Here is an 18,318-nt window from a genome sequence, read left to right as displayed (position 1 = left end):
TCTCTTGAAGATGGCTGGAGAGATATTCGATCCGCCATTGGAAGCACCGTAACCGCTGCACTTGGCACGGTGCCCCCGGATCAGAGAAACGACTGGTATGACGGCGAATGTGAGCAGTTAGTAGAAGAGAAGAATGCAGCATGGGCGAGATTGCTGCAACACCGCACGAGGGCGAACGAGGCACGATATAAACAGGCGCGGAACAGACAAAACTCGATTTTCCGGAGGAAAAAGCATCAGCAGGAAGATCGAGACCGTGAAGAGACGGAGCTACTGTACCGCGCTAATAACACACGAAAGTTCTATGAGAAGTTAAACCGTTCACGTAAGGGCCACGTGCCACAGCCTGATATGTGTAAGGACATAAACGGGAACCTTCTTACGAACGAGCGTGAAGTGATCCAAAGGTGGCGGCAGCACTACGAAGAGCACCTGAATGGCGATATGGCAGACAACAGTGGCGGTATGGTAATGAACCTAGGAGCACGCGCGCAGGACATGCGACTTCCGGCTCCGAATCTCCAGGAAATCCAGGAGGAGATCGGCCGGCTGAAAAACAACAAAGCCCCTGGAGTTGACCAACTACCAGGAGAGCTGTTTAAACACGGTGGTGAAGCACTGGCTAGAGCGCTGCATTGGGTGATTACCAAGGTTTGGGAGGTTGAGGTTCTGCCGCAGGAGTGGATGGAAGGTGTCGTGTGTCCCATCTACAAAAAGGGCGATAAGCTGGATTGTAGCAACTACCGCGCAATCACATTGCTAAACGCCGCCTGCAAGGTACTCTCCCAAATTTTACGCCGTCGACTAGCACCAATTGCAAGAGAGTTCGTGGGGCAGTACCAGACGGGTTTTATGGGCGAACGCTCCACCACGGACCAGGTGTTCGCCATTCGCCAAGTACTGCAGAAATGCCGCGAATACAACGTGCCCACACATCATCTATTTATCGACTTCAAAGCCGCATATGATACAATCGATCGGGACCAGCTATGGCAGCTAATGCACGAAAACGGATTTCCGGATAAACTGATACGGTTGATCAAGGCGACGATGGATCGGGTGATGTGCGTAGTTCGAGTTTCAGGGGCATTCTCGAGTCCCTTCGAAACCCGTAGAGGGTTACGGCAAGGTTATGGTCTTTCGTGTCTGCTATTCAACATCGCTTTGGAGGGAGTAATACGAAGGGCAGGGATTGACACGAGTGGTACGATTTTCACGAAGTCCGTCCAGTTATTTGGTTTCGCCGACGACATTGATATCATGGCACGAAACTTTGAGAGGATGGAGGAAGCCTACATCAGACTGAAAAGCGAAGCTAAACGGATTGGACTAGTCATCAACACGTCGAAGACGAAGTACATGATAGGAAGAGGCTCAAGAGAGGTCAATGTGAGCCACCCACCACGAGTTTTTATCGGTGGTGACGAAATCGAGGTGGTTGAAGTATTCGTGTACTTGGGCTCACTGGTGACCGCCGATAACGATACCAGCAGAGAAATTCGGAGACGCATAGTGGCTGGAAATCGTACGTACTTTGGACTCCGCAAGACGCTTCGATCGAATAGAGTTCGCCGCCGTACCAAACTGACTATCTACAAAACGCTTATAAGACCGGTAGTTCTCTACGGACACGAAACCTGGACGATGCTCGTGGAGGACCAGCGCGCACTTGGAGTTTTCGAAAGGAAAGTGCTGCGTACCATCTATGGTGGGGGCAGATGGCGGACGGTACGTGGAGGAGGCGAATGAACCACGAGTTGCATCAGCTGTTGGGAGAACCATCCATCGTTCACATCGCGAAAATCGGAAGACTGCGGTGGGCCGGGCACGTAGCCAGAATGTCGGACAGTAACCCGGTGAAAATGTTTCTCGACAATGATCCGACGGGAACAAGAAGGCGAGGTGCACAGCGGGCAAGGTGGATCGATCAGGTGGAAGATGACTTGCGGACCCTCCGTAGACTGCGTGGTTGGCGACGTGTAGCCATGGACCGAGCCGAATGGAGAAGACTCTTATATACCGCACAGGCCACATCGGCTTTAGTCTGATTAAATAATAATAATGAATAAAACCAAAATAAAACTTTAAGCATTTCTACATGCCGTAATAAAACCTCTATAAAACTAGCATAAATCTTGGAAGCATTGAGATTGTTACTTGGGATGCCGCGAATACAACGTGCCCACACATCATCTATTCATTGAATTCAAAGCCGCATATGATACAATCAATCGGGACCAGCTATGGCAACTAATGCACGAACACGGATTTCCGGATAAACTGACACGGTTGATCAAAGCGACGATGGATCGGGTTATGTGGGTAGTTCGAGTTTCAGGGGCATTCTCGAGTCCCTTCAAAACCTGCAGAGGGTTACGGCAAGGTGATGGTCTTTCGTGTCCGCTATTCAACATCGCTTTGGAAGGGGTAGTACGAAGAGCAGGGATTAACACGAGTGGTGCGATTTTCACGAAGTCCGTCCAGCTATTTGGCTTCGCCGAGGACATAGATATTATGCCACGTAACTTTGAGAAGATGGAGGAAGCCTACATTAGACTGAAGATGGAAGCCAAGTGGGTCGGACTAGTCATCAACACGTCGAAGACGAAGTTTGCATCGGTGGTGACGAAATCGAGGTGATAGAAGAATTTGTGTACTTGGGCTCACTGGTGACTGCCGAAAATGATACCAGCAGAGAAATTCGGAGACGCATAGTGGCTGGAAATCGTACATACTCCGCAAGACGCTCCGATCGAATAGATTTCGCCGCCGTACCAAACTGACAATCTACAAAATGCTCATTAGACCGGTAGTCCTCTACGGACACGAGACCTGGACGATGCTCGTGGAGGACCAGCGCGCACTTGGAGTTTTCGAAAGGAAAGTGCTGCGTACCATCTATGGTGGGGGGCAGATGGCGGACGGTACGTGGAGGAGGCGAATGAACCACGAGTTGCATCAGCTGTTGGGAGAACCATCCATCGTTCACATCGCGAAAATCGGAAGACTGCGGTGGGCCGGGCACGTAGCCAGAATGTCGGACAGTAATCCGGTGAAAATGGTTCTCGACAATGATCCGACGGGAACAAGAAGGCGAAGTGCACAGCGGGCAAGGTGGATCGATCAGGTGGAAGATGATTTGCGGACCCTGCGTGGTTGGCGACGTGTAGCAATGGACCGAGCCGAATGGAGAAGACTCTTATATACCGCACAGGCCACTTCGGCCTTAGTCTGAATAAATAAATAATAATAGAAGCTGTTATACTCGATCACAGCACTTATTAACCGATCGTTGCTGCTAAATCTCGTCAAAGTTCTAATGAAAAAACTAGAAAAAGCATGTTTGATATGTAAGCCAAGACCTCTCCGGTGCCTCTACATAACTCTGAAACATGATAATTCAAGATATGGAACTTTGACGTGAATGGAAGCTGCGGCTTTTTCCAGCTGCTAGCAAAGCCATCAATTGCTTCTTCAAAACCATGCTCGAGTTTCAAAGAGCTGTATCCTGCGTTCACGTTTTTGAAATCATTCAACCTGATGATTGAAATATTAATTAGAAAATTGTTAATATTTAAGCAGAGTAACTTACCATGACGTAATCCAAAAGATCGAGATTCTAGTGAACCATATGCAATTTGTTGATGCCTGTATTTGGTTCACCTACAAATTTATTCAACATGGCGCTTCTCCAGAAACTCATTTTTTCTTAATTAAAGTATTTTTTAAAGTTATGATGAAAAGCATTTCCTTACCACCATCTTTGGAGTCATTACCAGCCAGATGATCCTTTTGCGGGGAAATCTCAGAATTTGATAAAGCTCCGCCAATTCAATTGTTACGGCATCTGACAACGATCTATCCTGTTATATAATGCTAAACAACTACACTATCTTATACAAACCTTTATGCTGTTGGTTTTTTTTCACCAATTTCTTCCGCATTCCAAGTTTAATCTTTACTTCTGATATTCGAATACATTTGTGAATACAATAATGAAAAAAAAAAATAAAATAAAAATATAATACAAACTTTAATCTGAATAGAATACTAATTTCCCAAGGTTTGGATCATACTTAGAATGTTCTCGCCTTTGGCATTCAACAAAGAATCTGCAGCTTGCACGTGAATTCATGAATGGTTCTGAACAAGAAGTATCATACTTAAAGATATGCGGCTTCAAGCCATACAAAAAACATACCTAAGTCAGTTTGGTGAGTTTAGTCAGTTGTAAAAATTTATAATTGTCATAAAGTTAACAAATGCAAATTGGTTGAAAACAACTTGGACCACTTTTTGGACAGCTTTGAAGGTATTTTGGGGATATTATCGAATTGAAATATAGATTCTTATGAAATTTCTTAATAAAAAACTTCAAATCAAGATTTCTCGAGATTTAAAAAAAAATGGTCCAGAGGTGCAGGTCCCTCTCCTTCATAATGTCGACCACAGGAATCGAGCCCTGTACTTGGTTTTGATGGACATTTTTATTTTATAATAACAGTCTACCGGCGCACCGTGACGATACTTTTATTTGGCTGCCACTGATGCTATACATGCAAATAAATATTTGTAGCATCTCCCTTTGACGCGCGTTCGTGATTCTGCTACGGACGGCCGCTTTCTGGCGTCTCAAAGCGGTTGTTTTGCACTTTGAACAATATTCTTCCCACAACAACCTTCCCTTGTATAAAATAGTGGTCCTGAAAAGAACCAATTTATTGGTCCTGCAACAAAACCAGATCCAGAACCATGCAAGAAATATTCACTGCAGTGCCGCTGTCGCCGACGATAGCCACTCGATAGTTGACCGCTAAAGCGTTACAGATGCAGAAACCACCGCCATCGATGCTAGGACCGCTACCAACGCTATCGTTCTGTCCGCTCTCCGTGACCACTCACCGTGAATCATCGTAGGGACTGTAACATACATCATTCTGATGTCCGTGTTGGGAATGTAGGAGCGGGATTGATTGGTTCTGATATTTTTACTGGGTAGGACAAGAATTGAAATTTTCAATAACTTATCGTAAACAATCAAAAGATTCAATGAAACTGACAAATTGCTGGAGAGCTTCGAGTCGATTGATATATAAATCTCGAAAATCCATCGAATGATAAAGGCTCTACTAACGTTCAAAATCTTCAAAATCTTGATTTCGTGACGATCCCCAATTTTAGTTTCTGATTTGACACCCAGTTCCTTCGGTCGGGTAAGGCTTTGTCCAATGTCAACAACTTTTGTTCCTATAAACCTAAATCAATCATTGAAAAAATGGACCTATTATATTCACGTCCTTGACCGAATGACATGAATGGTCGCTTCCATCTAGCTGATATAGGTGAACTTCCCAGAAAAAATAGATTCGTCAAAGTTTCAGCAAATGTGTGCATCCAGCGTTCATTTATGATTAGCCTTATTCCCGGCAAATGCTAAACATAACTTTTATGTGGATTCTTCTACACAGCCTTCATATGCATATTTGTCCCATGTTTGCTGGAATTCATATGTACATAAGGACTTATAAGGATGCTTATAACGGCAGTATAGCGGGTAGTTATTAACGCATAAATAAAATGTTGCCAATGAAAATTTGTCAATTTTTATTGGTGCTGGTAAATTTCTGTTTCAAAACAAGGCATCATCTACTTGTTTCCCATTATCCGGGCATACGAGTGATTTCGTAGAAGGCATTTTTCAGGAATCTGCGTGAGTCAAAGGAATGTTCCACCAATTTGCCTTTTTCTGAGTAAATGCGTATTTTAAAAGAAGGAATCATCTATTCATTATTTCTTATTTCGTTTTTTCCTTATTTCGGGCAAGGGGAATCATTTTCTCATTTTTCTTCTTTCGGACAAACGCGTACTTCAAAAGAAGGAATAGTCTACTTTGATACCTTATTCAGAGCCAATGCCGTAAAAAGAAAGATTCATCTATTCATGTGCCTTGTTTTGGACACACGCGTGCGTAGCACAAAAAGCTTATAGACTCATTTTCCTTATGCGCTTTTAAAAAGAAAAATCATCGACTTATTTGCCTTATTCCGGGCAAATGCGTGTGTCGTAAATAGGTTGTTTTTCCCAACAAACTTTTTAAGCTGAATAAGCTTCTTTTAAGCTGAGAAGCTTATTTTGAACGTAATAAGCGCGTTATCAGTTTCCAATGTTTGTTTGGTTGTATTCATCTCATCGTGGTTTTCTGGGGAATAGTATAGAACCGTTGTATTCACCGAATTCCAATGAATCATTTAGTATTGTTTTTTTTTTTATCTGAGTTAAAGTAATTTTCAGCCATAGACTAATATTGTCAAAATCGAATAAATTGAAATTTTGTAATTAAAATTCTGAATACTATGTGTAGCACATTTCGGAAAGCCATTGGTTTCATCAAGTCTATCGGATAAGTTCATCTGAAAAAATCCCATGTGTTTTTTCGACGTCATGTGTCAGTTGCAAAAACACCTGAGCAAAGAATTCAATAGTGTCGCGTGTGTTTGGGAAACCTTTATTGTGTATTTTTTTCGTGGCGCTTCACTATAGGCATTCCCAACTTAATGGGCTATGAGAATCGGATGAATAAGAGAAAAGAGTAAGAGAAAAAGTAGAATCACAAAAAATTACCACGGCAAGGTATAGCCAATGAAATTCAAAATATTTTTTTAAATTACGAGCTTTTTTTTTATTACACGAGATTAGAAATTCAATAAACATAAAAAATAGTACCTTTTTCGGGATCAATTCGAGAAAAAAAATTATTACCATTAACAATCAAATAAATAATTGTACAATGTTGAATGAATACTATGAACTAAGTATAAGTACAATGAACTTTTAATAAAACATTACAATATTATGTGATTTAACCTCTGTAACACGGGTCCAGTTTAGTGAAAAGCAATTTGAAAATGCTTCCCTCTCCTTCATAATGTTGACTGTTATTGCGACATTATTGGCTGAGAAATTGAGAGTTCTTCTGTAAAACCTGAAAAAACAACATTCGTCGTTTAGTGAAAAAAAAACAACATCCGCCGGTAAACCGGACGTATGAATCAAAAGCATTGTTTCAAGAAAGTATAATAAAAACAAAAAAACTTGTTTGAACTAGTTCCATCCATATTATCTCCACCGGTGTCAGCAAGACCAGATAAACAAAAAAATCTCCATCTTCTGCGACTCCACGTTTTATCTGAATTTGTTTTCATTTGTTTGGAGCTTAATTTGCCAGAAATTTTACGAATTTGTATATTCTGAGGAACACGATCTCTTGCAATGCTTTCTGTGAGTTCAAATTGCGGATTTTATGATTCTTCCATATAATATTACCACTGTCAAACGGTGTAACTTTTGACTACGTGATTGTTTCGCCCATTGAACAAAAGCTACTCCGGTGTCAATAATCTAATGTAGAAGGAAGCACACTTTATAGTTCTTGTAATTTAATTTTCGAAAAATAGTAGCCCCGTCCGACGGTATTCACACCAGCAAACGATAAGCGCCTAGCAGTAAACTGATGCTATTTAAGCTAGAGAGAATAGATCATAGCTTCAGTCGTAATACATGTTTTTTGATAAGCTGTACAGTGGCAATAAGGCTACCGGTTGCTTGGCGGCAAAACACGCGGCTAAAAAGCAAATAATTTAACTGTGACTGGGGTCGAATCTCGAAACACTATAGAGCGTTTCCTTACCGCGTTGGACAATAAAAATCTGGTAGGTCATACTCGAATGCATAGAAAATGTGAGAGCTTAGTGAATACACGATGAAAGATGTAAATGGCAATTTTGTCGTAGATCCACGTGCTTCTATGTTTGACTTTATTATCTTTTCAAAAGACGATTCAGATTTGTTTTTCGGATAAGGCATGGCACGAAAGTACTTTGCATTGTTTTTTCCCGGACGCGAAATCGTCTTCCTTTCCAGAAAAAAGTACGCAACTTATTACCAACCCCAAATTCAAAGGCAGCTTATCTCTTCCAGTGAATTTGGATGCAGTAGCCTTATGCAAACAGCGATCCGTGTTTGCTTAATCGCATATTCGCTTGTCTTATTTTGACCAATTTCGGCATTCTCCGCTTGCAGTAACTCGAAGCACTTCACCCGAACAACATGTTCATCAGAGTCATCACGTTCGGGCTGCTGGCCGCTGCCTTCAACGCACCTGTGACACAATCCGCCGGTTCCTGTTTGTCAGCGTCCTGCGCGAACTACAAAGACATCAACACGCTGTGGTGCCACACGGATTCCACGTACTACTGCCGCTGCCGGCTCGATGCCAGCGGAACGTGGGTGCCGCAACAGCAACCGTGTGCCGGAGGAACCGCCTTTAGCTTCCGGCAGCAGACTTGCGTCCACCAAGCTATCTGGAAACCGAACGAGTGCCCTCCAGTCGAAGTGGAGGAGGAGGTGGAGCTGGTGGTCCTGGAATGTAGCAATTCCTGCGGAACGAGCGCGGAAATTGCTCGGCTAGCGTGCCATCCGGAACCGACCCGGAAGAAGTTCTGCCAGTGTCGCCCGACCGAGGTGGAGCGGGTTTTCCGAACCCAACCGATGCCGTGCGCCAGCGGGACGAGTTTCAGCTATAAGAGGCAAACCTGCGTGCACGATGCCCTGTGGACGGATACCTGTCCGGACGCATAAAATTATGTATTTTGTGTTTGAATAAAGTGGATTCTGAAATTGGTTTTGATATAAATTTCGGTAAATTTTATTTTTGTGCTCTAAAGGTACGTGCAGTGGAAATTTATTACGGTTTTGACAAACGAGTAGAGGTTTTGATCATTTGAGTGAGCCTCGCCTCACTGTAGGAAATTTTCGATTTGTGATCAAATGAATAAAATGCATTCAAACGTTTGGGCTGGGAAAGGTGTCATAAACATCCAATCATCGGATTGCAATATCATCGCTCGCACCCCATATTTCGGTATTTAATGAGTTGACAGCCACTATTCAATATATTAGATAAGCGTTCGATACATTCAAAACGGTTTCATCGCAGATTTAGGGCCTCGAAGCCGAATCGTAAAAGACGCCACTCCCAGCCAGGCCCAGTCCGCTTCGATTATTGTGCGCAGCACAGTAACAGCTGGCCATCGCAACGATCGTTGGATACTTTATGATCTCATCGGAGAGCAAAATTTGTACCACACATCATCGTCACGATGACGATGGGCGACGTTTCAGTTTTGAAAATAAGGCACGATGCCAGTAGCGCAAGCGTTTAACAAACATTATGCAATCGCACCCATTTGATAGCCGTGTTGCAATTAAGATTTAGTTTATGATGACGCGAACGATGACGTTCGAAAAAATGGACAAAGATATAAGAATGTTATAAGTAAATTGTAAGTTCTTCTCAATTTGTCTAGCAAGTACCCAACCCATAGCTTGGAATCTGTCTACATTTTTAATCAATAGTTTAGAAGCTAATCATAATCGAACTGCTATAGAAGAAATTAGTTAAAATCGTATGATATACCTAAATAATTTCAAATGGTTTTTTTTTTTCTGTGTCGAACAGATTGAATTTTTGTCAATTTGTTAAGCTATTTATGTGCCAGAAATCATTCAGACTCGAATAATTATTTAAAAAGAATTACATTAAATAAAACTGCATGTGCACCGGATGAACATATTTGTATCATGAAAATAATAAAAGATTTACCCACGGTTGGTAAACAACAATCGAACGTTCAAATACAAACCAAATGCTAAGCGACGGTGACTTGATTGCCAGCCTAAAACTGATTGAAAGCGGGAAGCATTCGATTTGATTATTTATACCAAATAAAGTGGTAAGTGACCAGAAAAGGGGTAATCATTCAAATAAAGACCAGAAGAGACAAGTGAGAAGTGGTAAGTGAGAAAAGAGCAGGACACCATGAGCAATGGTCTATAGGCCCTATAGGCCCAACGGTTATTCCTGGACTTCGGGGTCAGTTTGTTGAATGACATTTCGACGAATGACGAAGTTTGATTGAATTTCAATAAATAATCCAAAAGATACTTGGATAAACTAATTGGAGGAATTCTGTAGACATGAGGAAGTTCAATCAGCAGCGGAAGAAATGAATACGAAAGCTATGAGCTAACTTCGCCTGACCGAACGGATACTTCTGGGGATCCTGGTGGATTATATAAAAATTGAAAACCTACTGCAGCAATAGGAAAATATTAGGTGCCGATGGGGAATTATTATAATTCCCCATCGGCACCTAATATTTTCCTATTGCTGCAGTAGGTTTTCAATTTTTATCAGGGTTCGTAATGCTCACTTAATCTCAGGAGCACAGGATGGTCCCTCACGTAAATTTTCGGGAAGAAATCGCTTTTTGGGAAAGAAAAACAGCCTGGAGAGTGATAACCATTTTTCGCTCACTTCGATTACCGCCAATCGTTGGGTTCCTCTTTTTCTTTCACATTCGAGTGTTTTCGTGGCTTCATCAATGCGAATTATAGTAGCTTATGTGGAACAAATAATTTAATGCTTCCATACAGACAGCGTGGTGGTGCGGCTAGAGTAAGCGCATCTCGAGGCTATTATTGTTACTATTCTGGGTTCGAATCCCGGCGCGGCCATACAATTTTGTAATTGTTCTGCGATAATTCTCGCGAAAAGTGAGTGAGAGTTAAAAGTGATGAAACGAAAAAGGATTTTCATCTTATAGGCAAGATTTTCGTTTATCTTTCAAGGCTAATTCTAGAGAAAAGATTGATGGGTGAAAGATACATAAACAACGAAAAAAGATTCTCCCTTGGCCCGAAAAACGCTTGCTTTGGTCTCATTGAAACGAAAAGTCGAAACCCTGAGAATTATCATCTATTCTATTATGTAGGATATATTTTATATGGCGCAACGAATATTTCAAATTCTATGACAGCATTCTTAAATAATCTTATTTTTAAATAAACGATTGTTCTAGAATTTAGACTAACAATTTAAATGTGGCTACAGCTTTTACTAAATATGCACGCAGCACAGCATACTGGGCAGTAGAGCTGGGCGAGCTCGCGGTTCATCTTTCGCCGCCACTCACCGGCTTCTTGCACATCGCCAGAGATGGTCCCAAACACCCGTCTCTCAAATACTCCGAATGCTTGCAACTCCTCATTGAGCGTGATTAAAGATGATATTTTATGATTTTTATTTAATTTTTTTTCCGACAATTCTCTTTTGATTATCTATTCATTTAAAAATTAAGAGGTGAGCCAAACCAGGGCTGTAAACCTCTAAAATCAAATAGGGGAACGGTTCGGCATTTCATCCCATAGCTCCTATTTCCATCCCATCAAAAACAAAGCAATGAAAAGGAATTTGGTTTGTTTCTTATTGTGTTAGCAAAAAGAAGCGACGAGATTGGCGCTGTATTTCTTTGGAAAACGAATTTCTGCGACAAAATTTTAAATTCTTTTTGAATATATTTATAAAGTTTCGAACGGATTTGTTTATAAATTATGAACGCACTTTCCAAAATGTTGATAATTCTTTTATTACTTTTTTCAGCATTTGGGATCGATATTATCAAATCTTTCATATCAATTTTCAACAACAGTCACAAGAAATTGGAAATATTCAAAGGATCCCCATGATTTTTTGGAACTATTTTATTAATTTTAATATTTTGGACTTTAAATTAAAAAGGATTTTTTATGATTTTTTTTTTAATTGTTTTTTTATTCAAAGAATTTTTGGTTATTTTTAATTTCTGAAGAAATATTTTAAAATTGTTCAGCGATTATTTTAATGTTTTTCGACAAAATTTTTGACATTTTCTGACTTTGTGTTTCTTGACAATTTTTTTATATATCTTTTTTTTTGTGTCTTTATTAAGGAGACTTTCAGCCCGAGGCTGGCTCGTCTCCGGCGAGAAAATTTTATATATCTTTTATATATCTTTTTTATTATTTTTATAAAATTTCGGACGGATTTGATCATACATTTTTTAAGTACTCTTCAAAATGTTTATAATTTTTATCGATTTTTCTTTAAATGTTTGTCATTGACTTTTTTTTTCAATTTTACAGGAATTTTTCAACCACAGTCTATCAAATTTTTCGAAGATTTATTTATAAATTGTCGATGACATTTTTGAAAATTTTGACGAATTCATATTTAAATTAACAATTACTTTGTGGAGAATTAGGAATTTATTTTCAACAAATTGTTTGAGGTTTTTTTTAAATAAGTAATTTTTTCAAAAGTTTTGACGGATTTTCTGAAATTGCTCGACAAAAAAATAAAATAATTTTTTTATTTTGTAGCTTTTACTGTTTTTCGACGTTTTTGCCTTTCTCGTATACTAAGTAGGTATACGTAAAGGCTATATGATCACTCCAAAACCAAACTTTTGATAGAAGGCTCGGAGACACATAGTGTTATATACCAATCGACTCAGCTCGACGAATTGAGGTGATGTCTGTTTGTGTGTATGTATATATGTGTGTGCGTGTGTATGTGTACAAATTTTTGTAGACACACTTTTTGGAACTTGGCATTGGCCGAATTACTCGCAACAAGTTCCATTCGACTGAGAATCCTGTCCTGTAAATCTCTTTTAATATTAGCTAACATAAAATTAATTAAATTTCGTATTCAAATCTTGAAATTTTTCGGAGAAAATATTTGAAGAGTAATCAATGTTTTTTTGCTGTAAATTTTAATAATTTGTTTTTCTTTTTTGTTAAATTTTTCCGAATTTTTATCGAGTTTCCGTCGGAGTTGCTCGACGTTTAAATAATTTAAAAATATGAAATTTGGACGTTTAAAACAAGCATTGTAATTTTCAATTTTTAAATATTCCAATTATTTATCTTAGGATTTGATTTTTTTTCGAAGGTTTTCTTTATTTATTTTCGTATAAAAATTTCCGTGCATTTTACTTGCATATTTAGAAGAATTATTTAAATTATTGATAGATTTTTTGAGATTCCTGAGTTATTTATTTTTAAATACTAATATCACTGACAAACATACATACCACATTGAACATTTACTCACCAAATTCATCGTCGTTCAAACACTAACGACATCTATTGATTTCAGTTAGTTGGGCAAATCAAACCTGATGGCGGTAGTGAGCAAACGTCAAACTAGAGCAAATCCGATGTGCGCGCCACGAATGATCGTTTATTTGAATTGACCAGTAAATCAGTGAACGAAGGAAATTTAACGAGTACTATGTCTGTTTGTCTGTGCTAATATGTTAAACAATTTTTACCAATGTTTTTTAATGTAAAATTCTGATTTCTTAAGTGAAAAATCTTTTATAATCTAACTGTTCAAAGTTCCCTGAAAAAATATTATTTGTTATTTAAGAAGTTTCACTTCTTTATCTGCAACTTCCTATTTTTTATAGATATATTTTTGAATATTTATAGATTAATTTTGAATTGTTTATAGAAATTTTGTTTTACTGCCAAAGGCAGTTCAGTATGAAATTCACTTCCAACTATAATTCGTTGGCCGAACGCTTGATATCCACCAAATGGCCATAAAGATACATCGTAGTTGTCGTAGTCAAAATCATGTTGCTCGAAAATTCCGTTTAGCCTAAGGGGTAAGCCAGAGTAAACGCTACAAGCGATGCGACGCGACGCGTCTTACGTAAAAGAATAACAATTATTATCAACAGGCTGTCAAATTGCACTGTCGCGTCGCGTCGCATCGCACGTCGCGTTTACTCTGGCTTGCCCCTAAATGATCTTTTGGCAGAAAAGATTCAAGGAAAAGGCTTAAAATGTCACATATTACCGAACAGGTAATATGACCGAAAAGGCCGATTGGCTGAACAGCTTATATGGTCGTTTGGCTCTTATGGATGTTTGGCAGAAAAGGGCATTTTGCGCAAAATTATATATGGCCGAGTGGGACATACGGTCGAAAAGGTCGTTTGGCCAAGCGAATCATACGACCGTAAATGTCGTTTGGCGGAATGATAGTGAATTCAAAAATTGTGAAGTAGTTAACACCTGCGACATCTCACTTTGCGCAGTGAAAAGCGATGAGTGGCGTCACACCATTTTTTTTTGTTTCAATTGATCAAAATTTACAAAAAAGAAAACCAGAATAATCCACCTAGCGGTGATAGTGCCTTTCTCGTATATTATAAAATGTAACAATAACACATAAGCACATAAGAGAGGTCAAAATTGCACTTCAGGAAGATAGATTAAGTCATTTTCATCTATTCACATTTATTTGCGTTCATTTGAGTGCATTGCAGAAGTTTTTGGAAAAAAATGAAATAATTATGAAAACACAACTATTTTTATATTAAACAGACCTGGCTTTATAATTATTTCCAACAGAGTACAAGAAGAATATCTGCACAAAGATAACTTTCATTGAATACAAATTCAAATCGTTTTAGGCCTGCTGGTTAAAAATAAGCCCAACAGAATCGCTAAGAATCAAAATATTGACCTCCCAACATTGCCATTTTGTATGAAAACCGAGCTTGTCTTTATACTTCTTTCCACCAGTGCACAATAGGAAAAAAAGAAGGTATTTTTGGCCAAAATTATGAATCCTGCAATAAATGGTGGAATTCATCATAAAAACATAGATAGAAAAGTAAAATATTTTTTCTGAGGCTTCAATGGGGTAAGATACCAGTTTTCGGCATAATATCGATTTTTGTCATATTCTGCAAAACTAACGGAATTTGGTCACTTTTTGGCTAGCAATAAGCCTGTTTAATGCTGGATAAAATACTAATGGTCATATAAAGTTATTAACTGTATATTCGTGCCATAGACAAATGGACGCAACACAGATTTGCTAAAATGATCATACAAGCACTATTAGTTTCTGGTGTTGAAAATTCACTGAATACAACTTATTTAACTAACAAAGGAGGGTAGAAAAGATTCAATTATCGTCAAATTGTGACATCAACGAAATGAGTTTTATTTATTTTCATTTATTTTTCATATATTTGATATTTCATTAAGATTTCTTTCATAATTAAAAAAAAGTTATTTTGGCAAGGAGTTATTCATCACACTATTCATCCAACACGTTATGACACTTTGAGGTGAAATCTATAATTCGCTTCTATAATCAAGTAATGTCGAATTTGTAAATTTTGAACCCCTTCCCTTCTCACTGAGTAACGTTTTTTATATGATAGATGATTTTATCTTGAATTAGGCGCAACGTTAAGACATATCCCTTCCCTTTAAAATGTTATGTAAATTGTGTTCGGCGCCAATTTCAATTAAAGGGGCATTATTGAGTAACTCAAATGAAAATTGAAAATGAAGAAGTTTACCAAAACACCTGATTAATCCCCCTAGCGGTAATAATGTCTTTCTCGTACATCATAAGAAAATGTATATTGGCCATAACTTTTGAGCCCATAGTCCAATCCAGCCTTTTTTTCAATAAGGGAAAATGGAACAACATTCTCTGACGTATGAAACTTGTTGCGAGTAAAACGGTTTAAAGTAAGTGCCTACAAAAGAGTTAAAATCATTTCTGCTCACACACATACAGACAGTCACACACACGTACACACAGACATCACCTCAATTCGTCGAATTGAATCGATCGATATACAACATTATGAGTGTTTGGGCTTTCTTTTAAATGATTTTGGAGCGATCATATAGCTTCTACGTATAATTAGTACAAGCAAAAGGCAAAAATGGACAAAATTTTTCAAATTCATATATCTCGCAAAATGGTGAATTTGGGCAGAATTTTATTCATGATCCTCAAAGCTTAAGAGTTCAATAGTGTAGTGCATGATGTTTTACTGCGGGGTATTACGGGGTACCAAACTGTTTTGTTCGTTAAATATTGCGTAAAATATGCTTTTGCAAAACTACTAAAAACTAAATTCTGGACGGAGCTATTATTACATCATCAAGACTATTACATAGATCTGATTAAGAGCTTTGTAACAATATATAAATATGTTACTTTTGAGACAAAAATATGGCCGTTTTTCCAAAAAACGTAAAAACATAATTTCTAGTGCAGTGTATGTCTTTTTCGGTCAAATGACATTTTCAGCCAGATGAATTCCGGCCTATAACAGTTTTTTGTTTCAGTCAAATGACATATTCGGCCAAACAACTATCGTCCATTTTGCCTTTCATCAAATGGTTTTCGCCGAATGAATTTCGACCAACCAGCCCATTCCATCGTTTAGTATACATGCCATTTGACACAAATGGTCATTTGGTAAAAAATGTGAAACGATCGTAAATGCTATTTGCTGAACCGGTCATATGGCGCAAGATTTTCTAATGAACCTTTTTCCCAAACGACAAACTGCTAAACGGCATTTTGGCCAATTCGGTCAATTGACTTTTTCAGCCAAATGATTGAACGATTCTGTCCATTTCGGCCAAATGACCTTTATTGCCAAATTACCATTTTAGTCAAATGGCATTTTCGGGCGTACGTCTATTTCGGCCAATTGAAATTTATGGCCAGGTGGGTTTCAGCCTAATGGTTTGTTAGGTCAAAGCGTTTATTTGGCCAAACATCGTTTTGTTTAGTGGCCTAGTGGCTTTCGGCGAAAGCTTTCGGCTAAAAATCAATTTCTTTTTTTACAGATAGTAGGTGTTTCGTCAAGTCAATAGGACACTGAAGATACCTTAGGAGGGGAAGGTAGGAAGACTTGATCCCTTGGGAGACTTTATCTTCCTTCCTGTTTTACCGCGAGCTAAGTAGTTTTGTTCTAGCGTATTTTTTTTTAGTATAGATCCTCTAGACCAACGGTTCTCAACCTTTTTCAACCAATTTCATTCGCTGTGAATGAAAACAAGCATAACTCATGAGATATATGATAAACGGACCTGAAAACTAACGACATATGGCTCCCCAAAAAGTGGACTGAAATTTTTGTTATTCCGTGAAATTTTCTAATTCATGTTTAGTTTAAACATCATGCTTTCTGTAGGACTTTGAGGACTTTTGGGGGAGTTCGTGCCTCTTGAAAATAAAATTCCGCACCTCTTGAAAGGCGACTTCCGAGCCTCTCGAGAGGAAGCTTCCGAGCCTTTTAAAACAAGGCATGCGCATTTTGAAAGCACGTTACTGAGCCTCTTAAAAGCAGGCTTCCAAGCCTCCCTAAAAAAACTTTCGAGCATCCTAAAATGAGGCTTTCGAGCCTTTTGAAAGGACGCTTCGGAGCCTCTTGAAAGAAGGCTTCCGAGCCTCTTGACAGAAGGTTTCTGAGCTTCTTGACAGGAGGCTTCCGAGCCTCTTCAAAGGAGCTTTCTGCTCCTCTCGAAAAGATACTTACGAGTGGCCTCAAAGTAGTCTTTCAAGCCTCTTGCAACGGATCCACTGAGCTCTCAGGAAAAAGCTTTCATGCCTCTCAAATGGAAGCATGCGAACCCTTTCTAGATTGAATTCACTCGACGTTTTGCTCTTTTGAAATTTTGTTCAAAAGTCCTCAATACGCTGTACTGGTTGTAGTGTGCAGGATTAAATGGTCTTTGATATACTGATCACCATACATATTATGCACAATACGAAGTTTTTGAATCAAATATCATTCCATTATCGAAACTTCATCAACAAGATTTTATTTAAAACTAGACGAACCTGCTTGAGTTCTTTTTTTCCGACCCATCAATCGTACTCTTGGAAATAGGCCCTGGAAATAGGTCATCGAAGGTACTCCCAGAGGTACGTGTACCCCAGGTTGAAAACCGTTGTCTAGACAAATGGCCGTTATGTGGTGAGTCATATTCTGGATTGGCAACCGTAATGAATTCGCATTCTGCAAAGATTTATTTTACGGTATTTGAAATGTAATGATCATAATGTCAACAATCTATCACAATTTTTGGATATCTGGAATTCAACTTGTTGCGTCACTTCATCAATTGTTAAAAAATTACAAAAAAATATAAATTTGTTCTCAGGCGGCTATTCTTGTGAAGATTCGATAGATTTAATGAAGGTTTGGCTCGAAGAACTATTTATTGAGTAGACATCATAGAAATGGGATCAAGTCTCCCCAAATTCTAAGATTGCGTTCAAGTCAAGTTCCATATGAAAAAATGTTGATGAATAGACACAGCAAGTCGTATTTTGGAGGAAAAATATTTGAAAATCAGATAGAACATTTTTACTGTTATCCAAGCTAGTTCTTGGAGAGGGATCAATTCCCCCAGAATATTTCTGAATTCGATTATTGACAGCAAAAAATTGATTATAGACTGTCACACATCAGTAAAGTAAATTATAAACTTCTTAGAGAGTCTGTGCAAAAACCGCGAAAGTTTATTCATTTTTGGCTGTGATACATCGGAAATGTGAAAAGGGGATCAAGTCTCCACAAACCACAGTCTCACCTA

The 18,318-nt window shown here is 38.7% G+C and overlaps 2 protein-coding genes across 4 annotated transcripts in view; one reads left to right on the top strand and one right to left on the bottom strand.

The window, feature by feature from the left end:
- Positions 1-18,318, bottom strand: part of LOC134205756 (cadherin-86C) — a 768,251-nt gene that overhangs the window by 535,676 nt on the left and 214,257 nt on the right. The gene's annotated exons all lie outside the window — the stretch shown is intronic.
- Positions 7,603-8,963, top strand: LOC134210794 (uncharacterized). The gene is made up of 2 exons (XM_062687074.1): positions 7,603-7,709; positions 8,080-8,963. Exon 2 carries the CDS (start codon positions 8,107-8,109, stop codon positions 8,635-8,637), a length of 531 nt encoding a protein of 176 aa, XP_062543058.1. The 5' UTR covers positions 7,603-7,709; positions 8,080-8,106; the 3' UTR covers positions 8,638-8,963.

This window comes from Armigeres subalbatus, chromosome 1, assembly GCF_024139115.2.
Source record: "Armigeres subalbatus isolate Guangzhou_Male chromosome 1, GZ_Asu_2, whole genome shotgun sequence".
NCBI lineage: Eukaryota > Metazoa > Arthropoda > Insecta > Diptera > Culicidae > Armigeres > Armigeres subalbatus.
The sequence above is the reverse complement of the archived record's forward strand: the minus strand, read 5'-3'. Positions and strand labels throughout refer to the sequence as shown.